General features: G+C 59.1%; 1 protein-coding gene across 1 annotated transcript; it reads right to left on the bottom strand.

Moving 5' to 3' along the window:
- Positions 1–355: 355 nt before the first annotated feature.
- PPRC1 (PPARG related coactivator 1) lies at positions 356–15,634 on the bottom strand. Its single transcript, XM_054163613.1, has 15 exons — positions 15,132–15,634; positions 14,711–15,059; positions 10,913–11,023; positions 10,635–10,787; positions 10,087–10,200; positions 6,921–9,711; positions 6,470–6,523; positions 6,025–6,085; positions 5,629–5,696; positions 4,692–5,478; positions 2,726–2,905; positions 2,486–2,549; positions 2,113–2,234; positions 1,253–1,404; positions 356–537 (listed from the first exon to the last, which is right to left on the bottom strand). The coding sequence occupies exons 1-15, from the start codon at positions 15,632–15,634 to the stop codon at positions 434–436; spliced, it is 5,613 nt and encodes a 1,870-aa protein (XP_054019588.1). The 3' UTR covers positions 356–433.
- Between the last annotated feature and the right edge of the window lie 1,793 nt (positions 15,635–17,427).

The following is a 17,427-nucleotide window of genomic DNA, read 5'->3' as shown; positions in this document are numbered from 1 at the left end:
ATAGGGCCCCTCAAAGCGCCTCGGTGACCCCAGTCCTGCCCCACTTTCCCCAGACACCCCACTTCTGCATCCAATCCTTTACCTGTGCTACTTCTCATGGGGCCAGACCTAAACACAGCACCCCAGGGGTCCCAAGTGGGCAGAGCCTGAGCCCACAGCTGAGAACAGCCCACAGGAAGGAGACAACGAGGCAGGGCTGCTGTTTGGGCATCCGCATTTATTACACGGCTGGGGCAAGCCTGTGGCCGCCACTTGCCTGGGCCCCTCTGGTCGGAGGCCAATGACCCGTCCTCCTTAAATACTGATTATAAAACAGATTTTTTTCCTTTTTCTTTTTCTTAAAAACCTCCTATCTCTCTCTCTCTCTCCATACTTTTTTTGTCTTTTGTATTTGAGTATAAAAGTGGGGGCGGGCGCTCCGCCTTGCCTGCCGCTACCTCCGCAGGCTGCGCTGTGCCTGCCGCAGCAGCGTGTCGAAGTCCAGGGAGTCAAACTTGCTCTTGATGGGGGCCGGGTCAAAATCCTCTCGGTTTGAGTCTGCAAGACATGGGAAGAGGTTGCCTTGAGCCTTGGGGACACTGGCACAGTTCTGGCTATCACTACAAGCAACTCCTTCCCAAGACCCTTCAGACGCCCACCTCCGGACCCAAAGTCAGGCTGATGGAGGACTGGACCTGGCCTCCATCACAGTGCTGGAGGGATGAGAAGCCCCTGTTCGATCCCATCTCAGGACAGGGCTATGCCTGGACATATGAAGACAGGCTGAGAGTTGGGGCTATTCAATCTGGAGGAAAGAAGGCTCCGAGGAGACCTTATTGTGTCCTTCCACTATCTTAAGGGGGACTACAAGAAAGCTGGGGAGGGACTTTTTAGTGTGCCAGGTAATGATAGGACTAGGGGGAATGGAACAAAAACCAAAAGGGATTGGATGTTAGGAGGAAATTCTTCACTATGAGGGTGGTGAGACACTGGAATAGGTTGCCCAGGGAGGTGGTAGAAGCCTCAGCCCTGGAGGTTTTTAAGGTCAGACTGGATGTGGCTCTGAGCAACCTGATCTAGTGTGAGGGGTCCCTGCCCATGGCAGGGGGGTTGGAACTAGATGATCCTTGAGGTCCTTCCAACCCTAACAATTCTATGACATGTCCCTACCTGACCAAGCTTGACTGACCCCAAGGATGGAGACCTCTACACCTTTGGGAAGGAAAGGGTACCCAGGGGTTCCAGCCCCTAACTTGGGGAACGTGAGACTCACCCAGGTCAGCATAGTTTCTCTTGCAGAACTGCCGGCGGCCACCGAAGCACAGATCGAAGGGCTGCTCGTCCGGGCGCCGCAGCTTGTGCCCACTCTCGATAGCAGCAAAGGCCTCCTCAGCATAGCGGTAGGTGACAAAGCCATAGTTGTCCCTGGAGCCAAAGGAAGAGAAGGAAGATCAGCAGCACGGTATGGCTCACCCCTCCTTGATCCACACATTCCTCTTGAGGGAATGAGGGAAGTCATTCTGCCCCTGAACTCAGCACCAGTCAGGCCACACCTTGAGTCCTGTGTCCAGTTCTGGGCTCCTCAGTTTAAGAAGGATATTGAGACACTTGAACGTGTCCAGAGAAGGGCAACGAGGCTGGGGAGAGGCCTCAAGCACAAGCCCTGTGAGGAGAGGCTGAGGGAGCTGGGGTTGCTTAGCCTGGAGAAGAGGAGGCTCAAGGGAGATCATATTGCTGTCTACAACTACCTGAAAGGAGGTTGTAGCCAGGTGGGGGTTGGTCTCTTCTCCCAGGCAGCCAGTGACAGAACAAGAGGACACAGTCTCAAGCTGTGCCAGGGGAAGTTTAGGCTTGAGGTGAGAAGAAAGCTCTTCACAGAAAGAGTAATTGGCCATTGGAATGTGCTGCTCAGGGAGGTGGTGGAGTCACCGCCTCTGGAGGTGTTCAAAAAAGGCTTGGATGTGGCACTTGGAGCCATGGTTTAGTTGTCATGAGGTGTTAGGCATTTGGTAATAGATTGGACTTAATGATCTCTGAGGTCTTTTCCAACCTGATTGATTCTGACTCTGTGAATGGAAAACCCAGCCAAGGGGGGCCATCCCTGGGAACGTTCTGAGGCCCCACAGCTCTTACCCTTCGGAGCGAAAGTGCAAGGTGCACTCCTCGATGTCTCCGAACACAGAGAAGCGGTGCCGGAGCTCTGACCGTGTCATCCTGCTTGGGATCTTGCCAATAAACACCACTCTCCGCTCCTCCTGTAGGCAAGGATGCACCGTCCCATGAGATGGGAACAGGGGTACTTGACATCTCCACCCTCCTGGTTTGGAGGTGCAGGACCTCCCAACAGAGCACCTTCCCTGCGCTGCCACCCATCACACCACACCCTGGCCAGAACCTCCCAGTAATGCTGCCTTCAAGGCTGAGACCCCCACAGCTCTCCGAAGTGGTGGAAGGCACGGGGACCCCCAAATCTCCATCTCTAGATTCACAGCCCTCCAGCACTCACTATTGCACGTTCCTTCTGGAGGATCCTCTGCCTTTGGTAGTGGTCCCGTGCCTCGAAACTGTATCTGGCAGGGCAGAAACCAGACACATGAGCTATAGGGTCAAGGCAGTGGCCAGAAAAAAAGTGATCCCAGATACAAGGGAGATACTGAAAGAGCAGGTCCGCTCCTACCCAGCACACAGGAGGCCAGGAGATAGGATGGGGAAAGCTCACACACCCCTGCTGGGTGGTCACGCTCACCTCCTCCGCCTGTTGCTCCTCCTGCATGGTGAGGGGGAGCGAGAGTGGGACTGGCTACGAGATGTGGACCTGGATGAGTAGGAGGATACTGATGATGAGGATGAGGACCTGTCCCGGGACCTGCCACATGACCCACAGCTGGAGTGGGAGGAGTTGCTGTGGGAACATCTTGAGCGGTACCTGGAAGGAAAGAGAGACAACACTCAGTGCCAAGCCCTCCCCATGCTCAGCACCACGAGGCTCAGGACAAGGAGCAGCCCCTTATACTCCCCAGCAGGACTCGTCCCCAGGGTGAGCTGGGCTATGGAAAACTCTGCCTAAGTTAGCAAGGGCAGTAATGACGCTGCAGACATGTTACTCCCCTTGGCTCCAAACACCACTTTGACAGGGAAGTAGTAAGCCCACAACTGGCACAGCCTTTGAATAGCAAGAACCAGTCACAGGGGAACCACACAGCCCATGGCTGTGACTAGGCAAGGGCCCAGAAGGAGCTGGGCACCTGCTGTGCTGAGTCCCACACAGAGCACAGGATGATACCAGAGCCCTCACAGCCACATGGTACTCAACAGCCATGCAAGTGAAGACTAAGTGCCTCCAACCACACTGAGGCCATGACATGCACCAGGACAGGATTGAGCTTCTGCGTCCACAGCCTCCTGCCCACAAGAGCTTTTCTGGCAAGGCCAAGCAAAGCTTAAGGGCAGCAGGACTAAAACACCACTGGGATCAAGCTGGGATGCCTCCAGTCAGCAGCAGGGTCCCTCTCTAAACATGCTGCCCATGGGTGGTTCCCCCACCATCCCCCTGCCTCCTCCACTCCAAGCAGGTGTGCTGCCACATATTCTCCTGGGGTCAGGATGGCACAGTCTATGGGGACATTTCCCAGTACAGGACCAGCTGTATTCACTGAAAGCCATGCCAGAGAGGCCAAGCCTCTGAGCTGCACAACCCTGAGGCATGGCATTGTGCATGTGCCCTTTCCAGCTCCACCCTTCTTGCCTGTTGATCACCAACAGAGGGGCCTTGGTTCGACAAGCCCTTCAGGCCCAGTGACCTAGAACACCTCCAGAACTGGTTGAACACCCAGGGAAGGGCTCCAGTGCTTCCCACCCTAGCTGGGAGAGGCTGTACACTGCTTGGATGCACAAGGGCTCAAAAAGAAACACAGCTTGCAGAGACGAAGCTGTCCCACTTTCCTATGCAGCCACCTCCATAAGGAGCACAGGGAGCCCCTAAGGCAGCCAAGCCAGACAGGATTTTCTCTGCTTGCCTCCAGTGGCTCCCTGGAGAGCTCCATTGTGGTTCCTCTTATTTCTAGACCTAGGGCTGTATCAGTTGCACAGCACAAACACCAACACCTGCTATATCCCAGAAAAAACATCCAAAAGCCAGGATGCAGCCAAGGCCTTGCACCACAGTGTTCCAGGAGGGGTAAGGAAGCCTAGCTCAGTGGTGGCTCTTTGCAGGCATACCAGCCTAGAAATGGCATTCTGACACACAGTTACTGGTAGGTGTTGCAGCAGCTCACCTAGTCTGAGCCAGGAACCCCCTCAGAAGGGCCACAAGGACAAAAAGTTCAAAGGATCACAAGATGTTAGGGGCTGGAAGCGACCTCTGAAGATCTTCAAGTCCAACCACCCTGCCAGAGCAGGGCCATAGAATCTAGCACAGGTTGCATAGGAACACATCCAGATAGGTCTTGAAAGTCTCCACAGGAGGAGACTCCACAACCAACCTGGGCAGCCTGTTCCAGTGCTCTGCGACCCTCACAGTGAAGCAGTTCCTCCTCATGCTGAGGCAGAACCTCCTGTGCTGTAGTTTGTATCCATTACCCCTTGTCCTGTCACAGGGTGCAACTGAGCAGACCAAACACAGTCTTTCAGCAGGTCCAGAGAAGTGTCTGGGCATACTTTCAAGAGACCTGCCAAGAGACCCAAGGAGTAAGGAGACATACTCCACCGCCTACCTTCGCCACCGCTTGGGCGGTGGGGAGAACGATTGTGACCGGGATCGGGAGGATGAGGATGAAGATGAAGATGAGGACTCGCTAGCTCCATCCGAACTGGAGCTGAAAGAGCGGCTGGCACGGCTCCGACCAGCCCTCCAGCTGCTGGCTGAGGGGCTGGGCGAGTCCTGGGGTCTCCGATAGCAGCGCAGGGACCTCTTGGCAGCAGCTTGGCTGGGCTGGGCACTGGGAGTCTGCATCTCCTGGTCCCGGCAGGGGGAAGCAGCTGGAGACAGAAGCACCGAGGTGGGGGGAGTGCTGCACTCAGTGGTGGCCTTGTTAGGGACGCTAGTCCGATAATCCAGGGGAGCTGAGCAAGCTGTCCCCAGGCTGGGCCCCACGGTGGCGGTGGGGGCTGGAAGGGTGGGCTTGGGCTCGTCCAGCGTCCGTTTGGGTAAGAAGAAGATGGGTTTGATAGTGATGTCCCGGTGGTGTTTGACGTTCCAGCGGGAGCCACCCTCGGCAGGGGGCCAGGCGCCAGCACCACTGCCTTCCGGCGGCGCTGCACCCAGGACGCAGTAGTCGTGGTCTCCCGAGCAGACGTGGCTGGGGGCTGAGCCGGCAGGGGCTGGCGCTGGGCTTTTGCCCTGGAGTTTGCTGGAGGGCAGGGGCTTGGCTTTCACCAGCCTGGCCATCTTCTGGGGCCCTTCCTGGAGCGCAGACCCGGGCAGCTTAGCTTTGGCCAGCAGTGAGACAGCAGGCAATGGCTTCCACAGCTGGTGGGGGGGCGTTGCTGGAGGGGTGAGGCCTGCAAGAGCACCAGAGGATTTTCAAAAGCAGCCCCTTGCTGCAAGCTGCCTGGCCCAGCTTCCCGTAAGCCCTGGGGAACTCCCCCCCCAGTTCCATGACAGACCCCACCAGGAAATGGTGGAATTCCCCACCTCACCCCAGGCATTACCTGCCACATTGGCCAGCTCAGAGGCCTGCAGGCTGTCCGTGGGCTTCCTGTCCTGCTGGGTCTCAGGCCTGAGAGAGGGAAGGACCTTTGTCAAATGTGGCAGCCAAAGCCCAACCACAGTCCTCATGCCCCTGGTGGGACAGAGAATCTGAGAGAGCTGCAAGGATGGAACTTGCATAGCCCAGTCACATCCATCACTGTTTCCCTCAATTTTTCCCCTCAGTCCCAACCCTGATCCCCAGCCCACCTGGGGTTGAGCTCCCTCTTGGGCCAGCAGACACAGCCACCAGCCACAATTCAGACCCTGCCATGACTGATATCTGCCCCATGCCCCCACCAAAGACAGAGCTCAGCTCTCTGCCAGCCTCCATGCTGGGACACTAGCTTAGTACTCACCCAGAGCTCCCTGCTGGCCGCCTGTCCTCAGGGCGCTGCATGGGAGTCTCCTCTTTCTTGGCTGAAAAGAGAGAGTGGGTGAAGGTGTAGAAAGGCTGGGGCTGGAGGGCAGAGGACAGACCCTACGTATGGAAGGTAGGGGGATATGGACAGAGAGCACCTTGGGCACAGACTGGGAGAGGTTTCACAGCACCCCAAACACAGCTCCCTGTTCCCTTTCCTTCCCAGGCTCCTCACCACCTCCTCAGCCCCCTTGGGGACCCCTGGCTGCTTTCACAGGCAAAGAAGGAGATTGGGGGAAAGACACTGGGGCAGGTAACACCAGCCCACAGGCAGCAGTGCCCCAGCCCCCTACTCCAGCTCCACCACAGGGAGCACAGGTAGTCCAGGTAGGCCTGTGTGACACAGAGGTAGCCCCGTGGGGGACACTAAGCCACATACGCACCCTCAGACTTCTCAAACTGCTCCAGCAGGCTGGACAGGTCAGTAGCTTCAATCCCTGGGCCAGGGAGAGAGCACAGCAAGTCAGGTCAGCCAAAACCCTCCTGGCAGCACAGCGATTCACCCCAGCCCCATCCTCCCCCTGCACCAGCCTCCTTGGGTGATGGGACAAGCACTGGGGAGCAGTGGCACAGCCTGCAGCAGCTTCGCACCTCCCACCCCAAGGACAAGGAGCATCCAGCTCTACGATCCCAGGAGGGCCCAATTTGGGCACAGCTAGCCCAGACCATCCACTGGAGGCAATGTCCTGGCAGAGCACTGAGAAAAGTCTGCAAGCCTGCAGGCACAGCTTTGCCACCCTCACTCCCAGAAGTGCCAGGAAGTGCCTGCTGGCAGCACCGCAGCCCTGCCAGCTGGCAACGCTCAAGCCAGCACCCTGCAGTCTTCCCACTCACCGATCTCACTGATGAAGGCTTGCACAATGTCCTTGCTGCTGTCACAGGGCTGTGCTGGGCTGAGGAACGGCTGGTGCCTCCATGACCGTGCAGCAGGCATCTTGGTGGCCAGGCTGCTCTCTCGACCCCCTTTTGGTGGTGGTGCTGCAGCCTGCGTGGTGGATTGTTTGCTGGGGGGCTCCAGCACGGCAGTTGACTTGGGTTCCCGCAAGGCTTTCTCCACTGCTCTCTTGCCTGGCCCTGCAACCTCTTCCCTGGGGTGGGTGCCAAGGGATTCCTCAGCAAGGCCAGTTGCAGGAGACACTTCTGCAGGGCAATGGATGGCAGCTGAAGGGGCCTTCAGGACTTTGGTAGAGGTTGCAACCTGAAAGTCCTCTGGAGGCTGGGTGAGGGCAACCTGAGTGGCTGCCGTGGGCTGGGCTGGCACTGTAGGGGTGACTGTGGTGGGCTGGGCAGCAGGAACTGATGGGACTGCTGCAGGCTGGGCAGGGGCTGAGACCTTCGGGCCCTTTGGAAGAGAGCTCTCCCCTGCCAGCCGTGCCTGCCTCCTGGGGTCTGACACCCTGCTGGTCATCAGCCTGGCTGGGCCACCTGCAGCCCCCTTCTCGCTGCTCAGGGTGGTGGGTGGCTGAGTCGGGAAGGCAGGTGGCTCTGGGCAGTTGAGCACAGGGGCAGTGGGAGGCTGTGAGGGCAAGAGAGCTGTGCCAGGGTGGCCACTGGCTGGGAAGGGAGCGGTACCCTGCAGTGCTGCTCCAGGGTCTCCATATGGCGGAGGAGGAGGAGGAGGAGGAGGAGGTGGCGGCGGCATGGGGATTACTGGCCAGTAGGATGGTGGTGCCCACCCTACTGTGGCATAGGGTCCACTGGGGCCAAACGGAGGTGGGGGCAGCATGGCTGGTGGGGGCCAGGCCATGGCTGGAGGTGGGAGGCCAGGCACCATGTGAAAAGCACTGGAGGAGCCAGTACTGGGTGGCAGGGGCAAACCGCGGCAGTCCACAGGCCGTGGGCTGAAGCAGGGCCAGGAAGGCACTGGTGGGTAAAGGGCATAAGCACCGGCAGAGGCTGGTGGCACCCCAGTGGGGGCTGCCCCAGCAGCTGGGGGCACATTTGGTGCAACAAAAGGCATTGGCGTTGATGGGGGTGGTGGAACTGTAGCAGGTGCTAGAGCAGTGGCAGGTGTGGGAGCTGAAGCCAGAGGGGTGGGAGCTTTGCCAGCAGGAGAAGGGACATCAGCAGGGCTGGTGGATTTCTCCAGGCTCTTCTGAGCGCTGGTTGCTTCGGTGGTGGGATGCACAGGTGGCACCAGGCATGGAATCTCTGCCAGCTCTGTTGGAGGCTCAGGGATGCTGGGCCACTTGCTGGCCACTTGCTTCTCAGAGTCCTTCCTGGTGCCTGGGCTGGGCTGGCGGTGCAGCATACGGATGCGGTATTCCCGCAGGCTCAAGGCCTTGGGCTTGGCTTCCTTGGGCAGGCTCTCGCTTGGCTCTGCCGCTGGTAGGCTCTGGGAGGGCTCCAGCCCCACGCCTCGCTCTGGAAGCGGAGAGGCAGCCTCCGAGACCCCACTGCTCTGTCCAGCAGCTGGCTGTGCATCTCCCTCGCCCTCAGCCTGATCTGCAGGGCCTGGACAGCCAGCTGCCGGTAGCTCCACCGCAGCTGCTGCAGTCTTCTCCAGAGGCACCACAGTCTCAGCCTTCTCCAGGGTCACAGCCACCGTTTCTCTTGCTGGCTCCTTCTGCAGCTCTTGCTGCGCTTTCTCAAGCGGGGAGGCCTCTGCCGTGCTCCGGGGCCTGCCTCGAGGCCGCGGTGGCCGCTCCCCACGCAGCTCCATCTGCCCCTCCTTCCGGGCTCGCTCCAGCTGCTGTGCCAGGAAGTCCGAGACCTGGACAGAGGGACATGCTGCCCGACGCCGGCTAGTAGGTGGCTGGCCTGGGGGTTGTCCAGAGCCAGCCGAGTGGAGCTGCTGGGCCACATAGTCCCTGCCTGACCTGGCCTGCTTGCTTTGGTCCTCCTTCACTTTCTTTTTCCGACTCTTCCTTGCCCTCTCACGCCCACGTCCCGTCTCTGAGCCTTCACGTGTACTGCTCACCGGGGCCTCCTTGCTGCACTCAGAGCTGCTGTCAGGGATGCAGGCTCTGGATGCTGTTGTCTCCAGCGGGGACGTGTTCTCCGCTGTAGCACAGGAGGGCTCTTTCTCAGGCAGTTTCTCCTTCTTCTCCACTCCATTATTCTGGGCTGGAACTCCTAGCACCTCTTCTTGGTCCTCTGGGATTGACTGCCCAGTACTCTTCTCTGCTCCTAGGAGCTGGGGCTCCACATTGGGGAAGCTGTGAGACAAGGACTGAAGGACCACTGGGATCTCCATGCTCTCCCCTTCACCAAGCACAATTTCCAGCATGACAGGGCCGCTCAGGAGCTCTTTGGCCACAGGCTCAGCGTCAGGATCCAGGCAGACAGTGAAGGTGGGCAGGCAGTACGGGTGCATGGACTTCACCAGCTCGCTCAAGGACACGTCGCCGGTGTTGATGATGCAAGGGTCTTCACGCTCCTCCAGCGCTGTCCCAGCCTCACTCACACAAAACTCCCCAGCCTCCATGCTGCCGCCCAGCTCTTGGCTGAAGGCAGCTTCCTCCTCTTCTTCCTCCCCATCGCTGCGCTGTGGCAGGGGCTGCTCTCGGGCCCGGTGCCAGCCCACCTTCCTCTCTACCCTTGGGGTGCTGCAGACTTGCTTCTTCAGCAGCACTGGGTCCTCAAGGCTGTGAGCAGCACGGTCCCAAGCCAGGTCTGTGTCAGGCTAGGAAGAGGAACCAAAGCAAGTGTCAGCCCCTGAGTTTTCACCTGAGCACCCACAGGCACAGCTATCTGTGGGTCTGCTGAAACTCTGCAGCAAAGCCCCATGGCGGACAAAAAGCTGGAGAGCATTTGACTCTCCCAGTAAGACACAGTAGAGCTGGAAACCTGCCACCCCTCAGGGCCACCCACTGAATCCCCAGTCCCACCAGATGGGGCAGGCCCTGCTCCCACTGCCACCAGTGCACTACAAAAGCATTGCTTCCAAGAGAGGATGCCTGTGCCCGGCAGAAAGGCAGGGGTTGAGAAGCAACAGCAGGGACACAGCCCAGCATCACCCAAACACTGCTTCTTCAGCTTCCCTTGCTCAGCTACTCACCTTCCCAAGCACAGAGATGCTGCTGCTGCTGAGAGGCCTGAGAGCCTTGGGCTGCTCCAGGGCAGGGCTCTCACATTCTAGTGATGGACGTGACAGGCTGAGAAACTTCTGAAACTGCAGAGGAGACAGGTAAAAGATGAGGCAGAGGCAGCAGCAGGTTTATGCTGCTGGAGGGGACAGGCTGCCCCCAGCCCCAAAGTGGCCACACACATCACCTCACAGACCCCGGAAGCAAACTCAGCCCTGTTTCACCCATGGCACACACAGCCACAGCTGATCAAGCAGAGAGGTACATGCTGCTCCCCAGACCCAGAGCTCTGCACAAGACCCAAAGTAAAAGCATGGCCCTCTGATCCCACACTGGAGCCCTGGGAGTGTTCAGGGCTGGCTCAGCCTTTCTCATGTTGCTGGTCAGATGGACTATCTCAGGGTGTGGGGGACCAAGCTCCTATCACCTCAGGACAAGCCTACGCCAGGACCTAGCAGAGCCCTGCCAGAGCATCTTCTTGCTCGTTTTTGGGTCAGGCTGGCTCTACCCTGCGACTCACCGAGGGATTGTCCCTCTCCCGAGGTGAAGTCAGCAGCTCTGCATCCATGATGGTGTCAAAGGGGGACAAAGTCTCATCATCTGTGCTGTCCAGGATCTCAGTGATGGCAGTCAGCAGAGACAGTTCGTTCGGTGCATCCAGACAGGCCTTGCTCTGCTGCAAGGACAGGGGCAGTCTCAGAGAGTGGTGGGACATGGCCAAAGGACCTGGCCAAGGGGGATGCTACCACCACCCCTCTCCATACCACAGCCATAGCAGGCTCTGGTGTGGGCTCCCACCTCGCTCAGAGAAAGGTCCTCGATGATGGAGATCACAGAGGAGTCCAGATAGTTCTGCATCGTTCCCAGGATCTCTTCAGCCTCCAGCGATGTTAAGTTCAGGTCATCCTCCTCGAGAGAAAAGCACTGTGAAGCACGGGGAGCCAGGTAAACACTTTGCCATGCACCATTACCAGCACTGATCTCCACAGCACATGTGGGCTCTTGACAGCTGTGCTGCAGGTCAGAGGATAGCACAGCAGACTTCTCCCTGCTTTGGGACAGCCTACCCCTTGCTCCACAAAGCCCAGTAGCACTTCTTTTAGCCTGAAACCCTTCTAATTATCAGAGATGCCTCTACACTGAAACCTCCTGCCCAAGTCCCTCTACAGTTACATGACTGGCAAAGATGAATCAATAAAACCCCAGCAATTACCAGGCTCTGCCCAACACCACATATCACTCATGCTGGACTGGGAGAGGAGAGGCAGGCTGCCCCCACCTCATGGACTGTCACTCTCTCATCTGACTCCGGCTGTCAGCGCTTCAGGTAAGTCCCAAAACATTACGAAATCCATAACAGAATTGCAGGAGTCAGCAACAGAGATGCAGCTGGGCTGCTACTGCCACAGCCCTACCCCAACACCTCTGCTAGAGGATACAAGAGGGCACAGGAGCCAGCCAGCTTTGTTGCTCTTCTTCCTTCAAATTGCTAGCCCTATGCTCTTTCCAGTCCTCCAGCCAGCTCCAAAGATGCTTGGGTAATGCCAGAAAGGTCTTTGCACTGCACTCCTCGGTGCAGCCCAGCACTGCAATGCAACCAGATAAAGCCAGGCTACACGAGATGCTGGGCAAGGGCACAGGCTGCAGAAGCCAGACATGCAGCCTCTGCCAGGAGCAGGGCACGGCGCAGGCCTGGCACCAGCACGAGACAGCATGTGCATTTTTGTTTACAGATGGGCTTAAGCGAAGATCATGAAAGCAAGGAAGATAAGGGCACCAAGGACAGAGTCATCCCAAAGCTGGCTGGGAGATGGCAGTGAGCTGTCCCCACCCTGGGCAGCAGCATGTAACTTTGAAGGATACACATCTGATGTGGCTCACCCATATTTCATGTAGGTACCACAGCCTGCACAAGCCTGGGCTCAAGCAGGACAAAAGGCCCCCAGCCCTGTACAAGACCTGCCTTTACTTTGAAATCCTTTTGGCAAGAGGGAAGCTGCACCGGAGGGAGATCAGGCATTTCACTAAATAGGTGCTCCCTACAGTACAGCAGCACCAAAGTCACATGCCCAAAACCCCAGCCTCTTACATTCTTCAGAGACTTGCCCCCATCAGACAGCGCAGGCACCTCTAGGTGCCCTGGGTGACCCTGGATCAGGCAGAGAAGTCAGAACCCCTACATATCCACCCATCCCAAATTCCCCCAGCCTATTACTGCATGCCAACACAGCAGCCCCGAGGAGCAGGAGCCTGCAGTGGTCTGGGGCCTGGCGGGCAGCTAGGCAGCTCGACAGCTCAGGCACCTTCTCCCAGCGCTCTCTGCCTGTAAGGGGAGCTCGCAGGTGACAAGGGCACGCTACTCCACCCCGCCATGCAGATCAGGCTCCAGCGCAGCTGTACCGCTCAGCACCCCCAGCCCCTCCCTCGGCCGGCGCTGGCTGCGGTCAGCACCCGGCGCAGAGCCCCGCCGGCAGATCTGTACGGCGCAGCCTGGCTGCGATTCCCGGCCAGTCCTCCGGGAGGTACCGAGAGGAGCGGGGAAGCTCACACGCCCAGCACGGCCAGCGCCGGCGTGCAGCCTGAGTCAGCGATGACCGGCAAGCAGAGGCAGGGCTCTAGCGGACCCTCAGCAGCCGAGGGACGCGGGGGCCGGCCCACCCCTGCCTGCTGACAGCCAGGATGCCCCCGGCTTTCGTGGCCCTGCCCCTCACAGGACCGGCTCTCCCCAAAAGCAGCATCTAATACGAGGTTTCCAGCTGTGACTGGTGCTGGACACTCGATGGAGAGAAAAGTAAAATCCTCCCACACTCAAACTACCTCTTCCTGCAGCTCCTGCCCACAGCCCGGGAGCAAGGGTGGGCAGGTGATCTCCCAAGGCCTCCTGAACTCCTTTGACTCAGCACCTCGCAACAAGGAGTCCCACAGCTCTGAGTCACCAGTGAACTAGGCTGTGTTCCTCCAGGACTCCCTTTGATCCACCTGGGGCCCGGCACCTCCTTCAACCCTGACACTTGTGCATCAAAGGCAAAGGCATGAAACAGCTCAGCCTGCTCCTGAAGCCTTGTCTGCTCTCCTCCCTGTCAGAGACCCCTGTTCCCTCCAGCCCAGGGGGGACAGCTTCTGTGCCCTCCCAGCAACCTATACGTTTTTTTATGCTCAGCACAGTAGGGAAGAGGTAACAGGTCATAGGGATGTTCAAAGACAGGCTTAGGCCATGCTGTGCCCAAGCACCTAGGGAGAAAGGGAGTACAGCCACAGCTCCAGAGAGAGCTTTGGGCACATGGGAAGCCAGAATTTGAGCCAGCAGTTTAAGATGGTCACCAGATCCTGCATGCCGAACCAGAGCAGGGAACACTGCTGTGGTATCCAGGAGGCACACCCAAGACCTCCACAGGCATCTGCCCATCCAAGTCGTGTTGGTGACACATGCACCCAGTGTGCTGTGCCAGGGCTACACCTCAAACAGAGAACAGCTGGCCTTCCCACTCTGGCCACAGGCAGGCTGCCAAGGCAGCTCTCACCTGGCCCCACTTGCTGGTAAGCACATGGGACTACTGCCTCCTCTGCATGGAGCAAGCCCAAAAAGTTGTGGGGGCTCAAGTCAGTCGGCATGGCACTGGCACGGGATGCTCCAGAATCCTCTGCTGCTTTCAGGAAGCATCAGGCAGAAGGAACACACCTCTCTTCCCAAACGGAGACTGCTCCCTCTGTGTTAGGGAGAGATGAGACAGGCTAAGCATTTCCCTGCCCGAGGTAGGGCTGCAAGGTTCCCCCCGCAGCCCCTGCGGCTGTACCCCTGCCAAGAAGGAGTACCTTAAAAAGGGCTGAAGCATGGGGCTCTCCTAAATCCCAACCAACGCACAATGCTAGTATCCCCAGTTCCTGTCCAGGGATGCTTGCAGCACCGCAATCCCCGGCCAGACAGCAGCGCATCCACAGACAGCGCCCCCAGCCCAGCACCGGCAGGGTCCCACCGGGGCTGCTGACACCGGCAGCGGCAGGGACGCTGAGCAAGGGCGGCAGTACTGCACCCTAGAGCGGGAAAGGCTTCCCTCGGAATAAACCCCCACTGCAGCTCGGGGAAGCTCCCCCATCCCGAAGCGGGCAGGAGAACCCCGCGCCCTCCACCAGAAGCTCCTACCACCGAAACTGGTGGTTGTCGTATCCCAAACCGACCGACACCCCCCCACACCCCCGGCACGATCGCAGGTGGCGGAGAGCAACGCCGGAATGGAGGGACCGCGGGGGACACCCAGCCGGTGCCTCCCCCAGACCTCGATACCGCGGGGCTGGGTGTCACCTCCCGCAGGAGGCACCGAGACCACTGCTCCGGCACATCTTGGGGACCGTGCCGGGACCCTCCCACCCCAATGCCGCCGCCCCTACCTCAATGCCGCGGCCACCACCCCATGTCGGAAGGAAAGCACTAGTCGCCCCATTCGGCCTGTGTGAGAGGCGCCCCCAGCGCACGCCAGAGCCCCCCGCCCGCCGCCGGCGCGGCAGGCCCGCTCCCGGTACACGTGGTGGTGCCGCCGCGGGAGCCGCCCCGGCCTCCACGTGTCATGGCGCGGCCCGCCGTGCCCCGCTGCTGCCTACCTGCAGGGGACTGCCGGCGCGGAGGGTCGACTCTCGCGGAGCTCCGCCACCCACCAGCCCTCGCGGAGCAGCCCCAGCCGCGGCGCCGCCAACCCCAGCCCTAACCGCGGCAGACACCGCTCCGCCCCGCAGCGCCGCCATCTTGGCGCCTCCGTTCGCAGCGCAGCCACTGCCGGGCGCGGCACGTGACCGCAGCCCGCCCCACACTACAGCTCCCGGCGGCCACCGCGCCGCGTCGCCCCACCCCGCGCAGGGCTCGCCGGGAGCACACCCCTTCGCCACCAGCGGCGCGCCAAATGCTGTGCGCAGACCTGATAGGAAGCCCAGCCGCAGGAGGGCGCGCAGCCATCTTGAAGACGGTCAGGCAGTCAGCTTCACCACCATCTTTGTGACGGGCGAGGGCACGAAGGGTTAGTCCCGCCTGCAGCTTGGCGTCACAGGCGGGAAGCGCCGAACCGGGGCGTGGCGGCCGCGCGTTTTCCCGCGGCGCCGGCGGGACCCGCCCCGCTGCCGGCTCTGCTGCACACGTGGGCGCGGCGGTCTCCGGCGGCTGGCCGGGGCCTCTGCTGTATCACCCGGGAAGCCGAGACAGCGCTGCTGCAGAGGCAGCGCCCGGCTGAGGCTCCCTGACCCCAGCTGTGAGTCCGCCCTGCGGCGGGGGATGCCTCTGCGGTAGCGCGCGTGGAGCAAAATTCTGTGTGCGGTCGATGGGGTGACATATGTGGCAAGAAAGGGTGAACGAAAAATATCCTTGGGGTGAAAGGCAGGATGGGCGTCCTGAGCTGCCTTGCATTCTCCCGGCACGGCCGCAGGGCAGGACTGAGTGCCGAGCCCTATGTTTGGGCTTGCGTGGCTCTCAGGAGTCGGCACACCAAAAATTGCCTGGAGGACGTGAGGGATGGGAAGAATCCAAACTCGGGTCATTTGAGCCAGCTGCGGTCCAGCCCACCCCATCCAGGAGGGGCAGGGGGTGCTGGTGTGCCCAGCTTATGGCCTGGCTCCATTCTGTTAACCCGGTTTGACCAGTCCCAGAGGCCCTTTGGGCTCTGTCATCTCCTGTGCCCATTACTCCAGCACTTCGTGGGGGGCAGGGATGTACTCTCATCAGCATAAACGGAGCATGGACATACTGGTGGAAGCTCTGCAGTGCAAGATGCGCCTAGTTTGGTCTCATTGTCCTGGCTTCTCCAACACTCTGGGGGCACAGACATACTCAGGTCAGATTCCCATGAGGATCCACAGGATAGAGCTGCCTTGTTCAGCATTGCATGCTTGGTCACTGAGCCGGGGCATGTCTGACAGGCAGAGCCTCATCCTGCTGTTCCTTCCATCCCTGCCACAAGGGACTTTCATCTGTGATCACTAGTCCCATGTCACCTCCTGCCTTGCAGGGGCTGTCCTCCCTAGCAACAAATAGGCTTTCATCTAGGGTTGCTGCTCCCCTCCTCTAACAAGCCCATAGCACCTTCCAAGTCTCTCACCCACACTCTTGTCTGGCTAAATGCTGGCCAAGCAGCAGCCAAGCAGCTGGGGCCTCCTTCAGGGCTGTGGACCTACACGTGCACTGCAGAGCACCTGCTTGGTAACACACAGGTGTGAGCATACCCCTGCTGTGTTTGGTTGTGACAATGGGCTCCCTTAGGCCAGTGTTCACCACAGAGGAAGCAAGGGAACCCTAGGCAAGTACTCTGGACTCCATCTAACTGAGCAGTGGTTGCCCCTCTGAAACACATTTTGCTTCACCTGAGCTCAACAGCAAAATGTAAGTCACTTTGCATCCCTGTTGGTGGGTTCCTAGGCACTGGTTTATGGTGAGCTTCTCTGGTGAAGAGACATGGGCTTTTCCAGAGTGATGTTTCTCTCAGAAACTCATAGCTTTCTTCCTGCTCTGAACATTGCTTTCCCACCATCTCCTCTCCCTGGGGCACATCCAGGATGTGCATTGACCTGCCTAATCACTCTGTCCCTGCATGTGGCAGGACCCTGCAGCACTTCAAGGCTCATCCCTCACAGAAAAAGCCTAGCCTGATCAAGTACTGCATGTGGGACCATTACCTCCTGCACATGGGGTCCCTGGTGTGTGATCAGAGGTGAACCTACATGAAGGTACCTCCCTCCCCCAGCATGACCCATAGCAGGGGTGCTCTTCTGGCACAGGGGCAGCACCAGCCACTCCTGTTGGTTTACAAGGCAAAATAAACAACAGGCAGAAAGGAAAATGTGCATGTTGAATTATAGCGGGCAGTCTCCTTCCCTCCATGTGTAGTGATAGCATCTCTGCTCAGGCAAATTCTGCAAACACCTCATCCTGATGATGCCTGGTGCTATCCAGGCTAGGCCTGTGCAGCACCCAGTCCTGACAGGTTGCTTGGGGCTAACTGGAACCTGCAAAAGAGAGCTTAAACCCATGGGATGTTTAAAGAACACTCAGTGAAGAATGCAAGTCCCACGTGGGCAGGAGCAGATGGGCTGGTGTTGGCCCTTCAGCAAGCACAGGCGTCAGGTTCCTCTGGAGTTTGCTCTGCTCACTTCGCCTCTCATAACATGGGGCTGGGGCTGCATCTTTATTGGATGGCCTTTGCAGATGGGGCTGCACCGATCTCTGTCCCTGCAGCAAGTGTGCAGCACAGATCCGAGCAGCTCCCCTGCCTCCTGCATGGCAACCCCTGACATCCCTGCACAAGAATCAGCAAATGCCAGCCATGACCTCCCTGCCT

Source organism: Dryobates pubescens, chromosome 8 (assembly GCF_014839835.1).
Source record: "Dryobates pubescens isolate bDryPub1 chromosome 8, bDryPub1.pri, whole genome shotgun sequence".
Classification (NCBI taxonomy): domain Eukaryota; kingdom Metazoa; phylum Chordata; class Aves; order Piciformes; family Picidae; genus Dryobates; species Dryobates pubescens.
The sequence above is the reverse complement of the archived record's forward strand: the minus strand, read 5'-3'. Positions and strand labels throughout refer to the sequence as shown.